The 11269-nt window shown below is 33.7% G+C and overlaps 1 protein-coding gene across 1 annotated transcript; it reads left to right on the top strand.

Moving 5' to 3' along the window:
- Positions 1–255: 255 nt before the first annotated feature.
- Lmx1a (LIM homeobox transcription factor 1 alpha) lies at positions 256–11211 on the top strand. The gene is made up of 5 exons (XM_018517022.1): positions 256–802; positions 4349–4771; positions 8384–8689; positions 9053–9151; positions 10708–11211. Exons 1-5 carry the CDS (start codon positions 685–687, stop codon positions 10962–10964), a joined length of 1203 nt encoding a protein of 400 aa, XP_018372524.1. The 5' UTR covers positions 256–684; the 3' UTR covers positions 10965–11211.
- Positions 11212–11269: the final 58 nt, after the last annotated feature.

The raw sequence follows: 11269 nt of genomic DNA, 5'->3' as shown, positions 1-11269 counted from the left end.
GCGTTAAACTCGCGCGCCGCAGCCCCGGCAGTTCGTCATGAGACTTGGATGACGTACGGCATTGCCCGTATCGAAAAACCGGTGAGGGCTAAACGCGACGATTCTCCTGCCGTCGCTTTCCGCCGCTGTGTGATCGGAGGAACAAGTATTCTAATCGAAACGAGATCGATGTAAAGGGCTAATTTAAACTAGGCCTGAACTGATTTACTATAAAGTGTTGAATAGAGAGTTTGTTGTATTTCTATATATATTTAGCGTGAAACGACGCGATATTCTGATTTTTCATGATAAAGTGATATTGAAGAAGCTGAACAGTTTGAAGGATCAATTAGTCGCCAAGACGAGAAACAAGTGAAGTGTGATCTATCGTCGATCTATCGTCGAAAAATTTGAATCAAAAGTTTTATCAGGACTTAAGAGAAATAACTGAAGATTTTTTCGAAATAATCAGAAGCCAAGAATAAAAACAGACAAGAAAAAAAGGAGAAGAAGAGTTTTCTTGAGAAGATAAACTTTTCTTTCTTGAGATCTAATCCAATCTCTCTATTTGGTCTAAAGACTTTTTATTTGGACATTATGTGGCCTTCAAGTGTTTCGAATTCCAGCGGAAGCGTGCTGCAAAAACTTTAAGATTCCTTACAGCTCAAAAACTTTCTATCTTCAAGGTTCCAGTGAGAAGGCACCATGTTGGAATTTTATCCTCCAGCACCTGGTTCTTTCAATCGTCAAAGCGAACCGGGCCAACCCTTGCCGACGGTTCCGCCTATTCCCTTTCGGTCTTCAACTGATAATAATAATGCAGGTGAGAACAAATTAATAAAACATGTAAAAAGTTTGTACTTTCATTCCGCGGTATAAACATTTTTAAATTCCAAGCACAGAGATACTTTAAGAATTCTTTAAAAATCTCTAAATAAGTTTATACAATATATACGCGACTTCGCAATAATGGAGACTATTATTTTAAGAAAATTAAAAAAATAGCAAAGATATGATCGTTCGATCTAAAATTTTTTGGTCCTCCAAAAAATAAAACTAAGGGCGATATTCATAGTTCTTATACTTTGTCTATAAAACGCGGAGTAAGAAGTTGGAGTAAGAAATTGACCAATCATAGAATCAAATGTGAGAAGAATAATCAACTGTAATTGATTAATTTCTTACTCTGTGTAGATAACGCATTATATTCATTTTAAGTCTAGTCGTGGATAGTTATGCGTTTTCTATAATAAGCTGTTAAACCTGAGTTTTAAATCTTAAACCGTAAAGGGTCCTCTACATAGAAGTCGTAGACGGTCGTAGAGTTTTAAGTCGTAGGAAACTAACCAATTCTAATCGAATATTTTCCTTATATTTGATTGTGCTTGGTTGGTTTCCTAAAGAAATTGACTAGTTAAGTCAATTATTCTACTCACACTCGACCGTGACTGAACAGTTTCTTAGTCCCGAAATATAATAGATGTAGTAAGATTTAAAGCCTGTTGTACAATGTGCTTTTTGTTTCCTGTTTCTTACTTTTTGCTATTTTTTACATCTTGTCTTTTTGTTTCTTATCCGATTTTTTGTTTTATATCGCCCGATAAAAGTTAACAAACTTCGAAAGAAACAAGAAATACATAGCAAGAAATACAATCGATAAAACGAACAAAGGAGAAAAAAGTAAAAGGTAACAAACAAGAAACAGGAAACAAAGAGCACATTGTAGAATAGGCTTAAACCATAACCCGTAGAGAACATAAAATTTCTATAACGTTGTAGAAACGTTAACATGTTCAGAGAAAGTAATGGTAAAAAGAAAGCGTTTCATGAATTACCTTACAATATTATTTTTAAAAGTAATCCAAAGCAAGGCATATAACGTTTTGTAGAAATATGATAGCTATTTTTATTATGCCATAGTATTTAAATGTTTTCCGTTACAATATTCGCTTCAGAACCTGAGTCTGTATGTACGTTACTATTATAATACTTTGTTTCTTCTGAATTGTATTTATACAGAGCGTTATAAAATAAGATTACTTTCACACATACACAATATTTCCGACAAATCAAGAAGTTAGGTATATTATTTATGAGCAGGCAACGTTTGTTTATTTACAAACATTTGCTGCAGGAAATGAAAGTAACTCGTTATTTGTAATAAATTACAATTTATTTTTGGTAACTTTACTGGTAACTACGTTACTTTTTTTTGATAATTGTAATGTTAACGTATAGTTACATTTTTTTGGTAACGGTAACGAATTTTACAATTACTTTTATCGTTACTTTGCACACGATTGGATACGATTCGATTGGACACATGTCACTCATAAGGCTTAAGACTAGAAAGACGAGTTAGGTACTCGTCCGCTGTGATTGGTGGTCGATTTTAATAAAGTAAACGGAAAGGTAACAAAAAGTTACTTTCCCGAGTAACAGTAACTGTAACAAGTTACTTTTAAGAATCGGTAACTAATAACAGTAACTTGTTATTTTTTTCTACTCAGTAACGAGTAACTATAACTTGTTACTTTTAAAAAGTAATTTTTCATTCCTTGCATTTGTGACATATAACATATCAAAAAAATAAAAGCGAGCATTATTTTATTCCTATACAGAAAGAATTTTCTTTTAAAATTTACTGTAAATTAAGTAATTGCGGGACAACATGGTATTTCAAAAAATTTTACTATGCACTTTAGTAAAATTTAATCACGTATATTGTATCTTATATTTTATTGGATAATTAAATTTTACTAAAATGAATGGTAAAATTTGTTTAAATCTGTTCCACGACTATTTAATTTTCAGGGTAAAAGAAAATTCTCTCGAATCGTGTCTCTCTCTCTCTCTCTCTATATATATATATATATATTTATATATATAAAAGTTACAAAACATTCTTACGTAGTTCACGAAAAGTTTTATACATTATTGTATGTCTCATATAGGAATCTTCTGAGGATTTTAATTGAGATATTTAAATGTTATATGGAAGTCTTACAATGTGTTCTAACATTGTCTCAACATTAATCAACGTTTCATTGTTCATATAGAGAACATTGTCTTTATGTTCTGTACGGGAAGATATTGACCAATCACAATCAAATATGAGAAGAATAATCGACTATGGTTGGTTGATTATGGCTTAATACATTTATTGTGTTTGGGGACTTACGATTTAAGGCTTAAAGTTTAAGTAATGATTTATTTAAGTAACGGTTTAAAATGTGTGTAAAAGCATCTACAATGAGATTGTGAGATGTAAAACTTAAACTTTGAACTTCAAGCCGTAAGAGATTTACCTGTCATTGATTATTCTCCTCACATTCGACTGTGATTCTACTGTCTATTTCTTACTACTTAAAGTTTAAGTTTAAGTTTTACGCCTTAAAATCTCATTAGAGACGCTGTTTAATTGAGACTTCTTCCAATTATTGAAATGATCGTACAGCATCTCGAGAAAATAGAATCAAATAGCATATTTGAGAAAAATAGGAGATCGGACTATGAATATCAATCTAAAATGCTTATGAACAGTATTACAAATATTATATACGATATAATTGCTAAAAGTATATAAAAGTTAATTTTACAATACACAATTTATTTCACAAGTAGTGTTTATACACTCATACCAGTATTGACGAAAATATATAGCAAAAAAAATTAACGATATTATCAAGAAGAAATTTAATTCGATAGAAAATTATAAAATAAAAACGTCAACTTAAAAAATTATAATTAATAATACTATAATTGCTGTAGATATATTTTGAAATTGAAGAATCGTGAATTTTATTATCTACTTTAAAAAAGGAGAGACAGATGTGCATTTTATATTCAAATTGAGAATAAGAAAGAATTGTTTATTTGTTATTTATACATCTTTATATTACCTAATCTTTTTTCAAAAATCATAAAATATATTAATTATATATGTATCGTGTCGCACGCAAATTTTTAAAACTTTTTCTAAAAGTATAATATCGCTTTAGCATCAGTTCTCAAAAAATGTAGATTATACATCGACTATCGATTACTTGTTTAATAAAATAAAAAATGGATATCAATTTGAAATAGAACTATTAAACATATTATATCTACGCTATTTTACACGTCTTACAAGTAAAAAAAGAAGGTTAAATTTACGTCGAGAGATATATACGGTTGTGTTTCGCGCCAAGTTACGCGCAGCGAAACAGCGAGGCGGATCATACATCTATTCGCACTACTACGTTTCCTTCTACCTGCTTTCGACTCATAAAAATGATATTCAACCGATTTCGATTCCAAGGTATCGCGTTTATGAACAGCAAGATTATTGGAAATATCGCTATAATACGTCGATCATTTGTTCCCGCAGAGCCATCCGTTTCCGTGAAAACGGAGTCCGGCCTCCTTGAGACGATTTGCGCCGGCTGCGGCCGCACCATCGCCGACAAGTACGTGATGCGAGTCGCCGAGAGGAACTATCACGAGGAGTGTCTCTCGTGCACGGCATGTGGCGCGATGTTGTCGCACTCGTGTTTCATACGCGACCTCAAGCTCTACTGCCGTTCCGATTACGAGAGGATCTTCGGAGTGAAGTGCGCGCGATGCATGGAGAAGATCAGCTGCTCGGATCTGGTGATGCGGCCGGTATCCGGCTTGATCTTCCACGTGGAATGCTTCGCGTGTTGCATGTGCGGACAGCCGTTGCCACGGGGCGCACACTACATCCTCAGACAGGGCCAGCCGATCTGCAGACGAGACTTCGAACACGAACTGTTTCTAAATAGTCCACAAGGTGAGTGTCGCCTGTTTTATTGTATTTTATAGACGTGCGTGTATGCGTAATTGCGTCCCATCTGGGTTAAGTTTCGAGTTTTCGCTCGATTCAACCGATGTTTTGAAATAGCGCACTTAATTCCGGTTATCGTTCTCCTCAGACGTACATGGATAGACTGGGTCTTTATTATATATATTTCATAAATATCTATATAAGTGAAAAAAAAAAGGGATTGATTTAAAGTAGGAAATACTGGGATAATTTTAATTTTAAGTAATAGGAAAGAAATTTGAAGTGATCACTTTGTTGTTAAAAGAATATGATAAATTATAAATAGTTTTTTTGATATAAATTTGGTTTGCGGTATATATTAAAATAATAATAAGATATATACAAACAGCAGTGTAAATAAGGAATATTCGATGTTACAGCCTGGTAGAAATTGTACCCTAATTGAAGGGAGATAGTAGTTTGCATTAAAAATAGTTGTTTATCGAGAATTTTTTAAGAAAAAGGTAATAAATGAAATAAAACGTTTTCCTCAAATAAAATGTTAAATATAATACACTATTATCTATATTAAACAATTTTTTTTTATACAAATTTATTATGAATAATGGTTGCAACAGCTAATCAGGACGGACCACGCTTATCAAAACGTACGGTGGTCATCGTATAAGCATTTCATAAGATGTTCTGAAAGCAAAAGTGTTTTGCGAATCTTAAAGAGGAAATTTAAATCTTGTCCTATAGAACTCTCTCTCTGTTTTGTTTTATGTATTTTTTTTTAATGGCAGAAATAAGAAAGCGATTTTTGCTGACACTATGTTTGTCAATAAAAAAACTAGACATTTTTAAGAAAAATCCTACATGGAAAATAAGATTAAATAATAAAGAAAAGGTTGTGAAATTTTAACCAGATCAATCAAACAGTTTTGATATCATGAATATCGATTTTGAAAATACTGTTTTGAAAAAAACAGCTTTAAACTTTCAACTATGAATATCTTAAACAATTAGTACTTACTATTTCTCAACTATTTCTGGTATATCACGTAGCTCATTTTTCTTCTCAGAAAAAAATGAAGAATGATTTTTATTTTGAAACATATTTTCTAGCAATATTAAACTAGGAATCTCATAGAATATTTCTAACATTCTAGCATTTAACGGAAGCCACATTGTATTACAACGAAGTCCCGCAACATATAAAATTCTATAGCTTCGTTAATTTTTTTACTGGATTTGATTTACGTATACATATATAGATTTATTTAAGAAAATACAAAAACGAAAAATTGATTTTTTCTAATTTTCAACCTACTATCTTCCTTTAAGGAACTCAATATATTGCCGATGTATGCACGGACGTAATAATTATTTTTCTCGTACAACAGAGACATTGTTCTTACGTGAAATATGTATCGTAAATGAATACTGGCATGAATAAAAGTGTGTAATGTGCGTATCATGTTGCATGAAATGCGAGATGAAATGACTTTCCACAACATGTTTATTTCTATATGAAATCACAATCTCTGTTTTCATCCTCTCGTTGATAGAAGCATTAACCGATACTACAATTGAACGACTCTGCGAAAGGCTTATTGTTACAGTTAAGTAAATATCTCGGCGTAATTTACTCGTGCAGAATAAACTGAAAGGATGAGATCTAACGTTTCTTATACATATATATATATATATATTGTTTTCTGTGACCAAACAAACTGCTCATTATCTTTCGTATCGTCTTGTTTCGATTTAAACGGGTATCAATCGACGTGCCGTTTCCAACGTCAAATTATAATGAATTGGGAATTGAGATTGGCGAGCGATACGAGCTTTTGGCCGCGAAATAATTTCACAAAGCCTCCCCTGGACCATTACCGCGGAATGCTTGAAAATACACCGAATAACAATGAAATGAAAAACCGTTGAGAAACGCATTGTACATACCTTGTTGCATTGTTCGCAGGTTGTACTACAATCTAAAGACATCCAAAGTAAAAATCTACAGGAATTTCGAAACAGGGCTGTTCCTTTTCAAGGTAATTACATTTAAATCAAGCGATAAATGATCGAAAGCTATATCGTGTGGACGCGTGTTTCGCGACATCCTGAAACTAGACATCGTTGAATTCGCCAATCCTTTCTCGCATATAATCGAAATATCGTGATAATATATAATATATCTTGCTACCAAAAGAGATGTGGGAATTTATTCCATGGCGTTTATCCGACCGATATCTCGACATAAATTTATAGCACGCGTTTCGAGATATTTTATGTGTTATCGATGACGATAGAAAATGATAAAAGAGCAGTTTGTGAGCCACCATTTTTATGTATATTCCTTTCTCTCTCTCTCTCTCTCTCTCTCTCTCTCTCTCTCTCTATCACGCATATGAAACATGAATTCAAGAAATCGCACATTAACAGCGAAACATTGAAAAAAGATCTCGATAAAAATTTTAAAATAAATCTAAAAATTTTCACGAGGCAATGAAGCATTGAAAATAAATTTTTTAAAATTATATCAGTATCGTGCAAATATTTCTGCGCCGCGTCGGTTTTAATTGTTCATCGCGCTTTTATTAACAATGAATGATCCGCGATTTACCAGCGATCTCGCTCATTGATTTGATCGACAATTCCACTGTTCGCCCCGTATTCCCACGGGGAGCGAAATAATTTTTAACAATGGAATTCCCAGAGTTCTTGAAATATTCGTGCGGAAAATGGAATCCACTGCGCGCGTATGGCCGGTGCGTTTGTTCGCGGCCGACATGTTGCCGCGCGCCACGGTACATATGTTGCACGGTAGGCGTGGCCTGTGCTTTGTTGGATCACTGTCTGATCGAAACCACCCGTATCTACTGCTCGACTTCGACCACTGCCTCTCTTGCGTCTCACGGATCAATCCGTCGCACGGAGGTCACGAAATCACGAAATTCGAAACGCGAACACTGTTTCCGCGATAATCATTTATTCGCTCTTATATTATTCTCCATCCTCTTTTGTCGTTTAATGTTTTCGTGCGATAAACTTTCGTGTCATAGTTTAATAATAGAGATCTATTCTTTTTAGCTGAATTTCTCACGCAATTCTCTGTTTCTCTCCAACGTGGAAGGAAAAAGATGAACTGTGAAAGAAATTCAACTAAAAGGAACAGGCCTTTTATTAATTTTTGTAAAAACAGATGTTTTGTCAAAATAAATTTAACAATATTAATATATAAATATGATAAAATAAGAGAATATATGTACGAATGTATAATATATTTTGGTGACATTAAAAATTATAAATAAATAAATAAATAATGTCTTCTAAAATGAAAAAAATAAAGACAACTAGGCGAATAACGCTCGCCCGCTTCCTATTAATTCAATTTTTTAATTATTTTTTTATTAAAAATTATAAAGAGAAACGTATTATTCTGTATATATTATTTAATTCTGTTGATATTCTTTATTTATTTATTTGTTTATCGTTAGGTGTGTGTGAATGTGTGGGGTGTTGGTATTGAAAAGTAGACATTTGAAATAGTTGAAATAAATAAAAGATTGACATGAAATAAGAGGAGAGCGATGCTGTAAAATATTTATAAATATAAATGAATTGTATTGCTAGATGATGACTTATTGGATGAGAATCGACCACGGGATGGCCGTCGGGGTCCGAAACGGCCGCGGACGATCCTTACGTCGGCACAGCGACGTCAATTCAAGGCGTCTTTCGAGGTGTCTCCGAAGCCTTGCAGGAAAGTTCGCGAAGCACTCGCTAAGGACACTGGCCTTAGCGTGCGCGTGGTTCAAGTGTGGTTCCAGAATCAGCGCGCGAAGATGAAGAAACTTCAGCGGAAGGCCAAAACGGAGCCCGGATCCGATAAAGAGCCAAAAGAGGAGCGAAGGACGGAAAGTCCACACAGCGATCACAGTAAGTGGCCTTTTTCATCTTATTAGCTCAGAACTCTATCGAGAATTCAAGCGCTATTTTTTAATCTATGCATGACTACTCCTGAATTCCCCCGATCCTGAGATACTTTTTTGAATCTGAACGTGAAATTTCGAAAACGTTATTGTTTCTATATACATTATACTTTTATTTTCTGATTAATAAATTTTAATGCTATTTTCGTCGTATTTTATCACATTCGAGTTATTTATTTTTTTAAAATCGAGTAACGTAGAATCAAGAAAAAACACGCGAATCGACGAACTTCGCGAATTTGCGAAGACTGGTTAATGGGGCTTTGGTAAACGAATGAGTTCAATGTCAATTGTCTAATCTCGTTCGCAGGTCATTACTTGAACGCCCTGAACATGCGCGATGGGGAATCTTCTAGCTTCCCCTCAGCCACCCAACCGCTCAACCCCAATAACCCGTACTCGCCCGACGGTAAGTCTTTACTCGTCGTAGAAACTCATTTGCGCATCGGTGTCACAGACGGTATGTGCGTAACGCGTTTGTGTCTCGACAGTTGTTTACAAGGTATCCCAGAACGTGTGGATGATATTTTTGAGAGCAGACATTCTGCGATTGATCCGTAATAGACTCTTTCACTAACTTTTTATGGAAACGTAAAAATTTATGAATTACAGTTGGTGCAGCATTTTAATATTTATTATTAAAAATACTCTTTTAAATCTCTTTTAAATCCCTAAATTATCTTATAATAATTAACGTAAAAATAAATTTAAAAATATAATCAATCAAATTTTGATTAATAAAAAATTAATTGCGGATTGTAATTGACATATATTTTCTCTGTTACCTCTCGTATTTTTGATGATTAATTACAATATAATGACTATGACAATGTTCAAAAGGTGAATAAATAAAATTGATCAAATACGTTGTTAAAAATATGAAATGAAAGCAGTGGAAATGTATGTCAATTGCATTCCGCAGCTAATTTTTTCTTGGTAAAAATGTGATAAAATTATTTTACGTTTTTATGTTTATTTTTACATTTATCAAAAAAATTTAGGAGTATAAATTGAATATATTAAAAACGTTGTAATAATTGTATCTCGATAACGTTTCTAGAAAAAGTTTCTATTAGGCAAAATTTTTTTACTTTAATTTTTTAAAAATCAAAGATAGACGCTCGGATATATCTGTGTATTTTTTTAGAACATCCAACAATGTCATGCGCCCACTCAAATTCGAATCGAATATTTTTAGTTTCTATATAGAAAACGACAATTCCTTTTTATATCTCGAGTCTGCAATTTTTAATAGTCGATACAATCAAATCTGTTATTTAATATCCAACTATTGGATATAAAGGAATTTATTCTATTTCTCTCATCCAGCAAAAGATATATAGGTTATTGTGTTAGATCATATTTTTCTAGTTTGTCTTAAAGTATGTCGAAAATAATTTTATTTCGCGCGTATTGTTTGAGACATTTACCGAAAAAAATTAATAATTTCAACCATTAACACTTTAAAATAGGAAACTTATGTTGATAGTTAGGCTATTTTTCATAAATTAAACTACTTTTCATAAGTTGATAACTGATAAAACTATTAACGCTTTAAAATTTAAAATCGAATTTTGGAAGGAACCCAAATTTAAAATTTAGATCACTTTTAAGGTAAGCGCACCTTATATAGAAATTATTTCTCTTAAAACCATAATAGAGAAAAATATAAAGAAATAATTAATACGTCACGTAAATAAATTCAGTGTACAAGTATAGATACTATAGATAGAGTTGATCAAAGTTTATGTAAATCTCTTTATTCTCCCGCGATACATTCTGCATTGTCTGATTTTGTATTATATGCACATTTGCGGGTAAAATTTAGAAATATTTTCATTGTTGCAACTTGCATGCCATTCAGCGACACCCCATACAACATTTTGGAATAAGATACCATTGCACCTCGTCGAAGTGCCATGGTACTTGGCGAGAAACGATGAAATGCATATCATTTTTTTCCAGACGCGTACCCGGGCCACTCGGGAGAGAGCTTCTGTAGCAGCGATCTGTCCCTGGACGGTACGGACGGCGGCTTCGACATCGGCGAGAACGATGGCGGCGGCGCGGACGGTAGTCATCAGGGTGCCTCGCATTCCCACCATGGCTCATCATCGCACGACACCCCGTCGCTGTCGCAGAGTCTGCACGCGGCCATCAACAATCCCATTGACAAACTGTTCATGATGCAAAGTAGTTACTTCAGCGGCGATCACGCGTAATCCAAGTTTCCCTCTTTCTTCCTCTCTCTATCTTCCTCCCTCTGTCACTATCTCTCTGGAATTCGTCGCTTATTTCTCGTCGCCTTCACCCTCTTTTGCGTCTTTTTACCCGTTTTACGAAGCGACTTGCTTTGTCAACGAGGAAGCCGACGTAGCATTATTATTCAATTTTCAGCGTTGAAATGATTGCGATTACTTTGTCGAATTTAGACTCTTTTTTTCTACGCTGGTCGCTGCTAATCTGATCTGGCCGATGCTGTAAAAATTTTATTTTACTTTTATTTTTACAATAATTTTTTTCTAGA

Source organism: Trachymyrmex cornetzi, unplaced genomic scaffold (genome assembly GCF_001594075.2).
Source record: "Trachymyrmex cornetzi isolate Tcor2-1 unplaced genomic scaffold, Tcor1.1 scaffold67, whole genome shotgun sequence".
NCBI classification, from domain to species: Eukaryota; Metazoa; Arthropoda; class Insecta; order Hymenoptera; family Formicidae; genus Trachymyrmex; species Trachymyrmex cornetzi.
Note: the sequence above shows the minus strand (reverse complement) of the source record. Positions and strands in the feature narration are given on the sequence as shown.

Excerpts from the sequence above, each read along its gene's own strand:
- Lmx1a (XM_018517022.1), top strand. The coding sequence starts at position 685 with ATGTTGGAATTTTATCCTCCAGCACCTGGTTCTTTCAATCGTCAAAGC. Across the intron at positions 8,690-9,052 it reads AAGTCCACACAGCGATCACA|GTCATTACTTGAACGCCCTG; the intron begins GTAAGTGGCCTT and ends TCTCGTTCGCAG. Across the intron at positions 9,152-10,707 it reads TAACCCGTACTCGCCCGACG|ACGCGTACCCGGGCCACTCG; the intron begins GTAAGTCTTTAC and ends ATTTTTTTCCAG.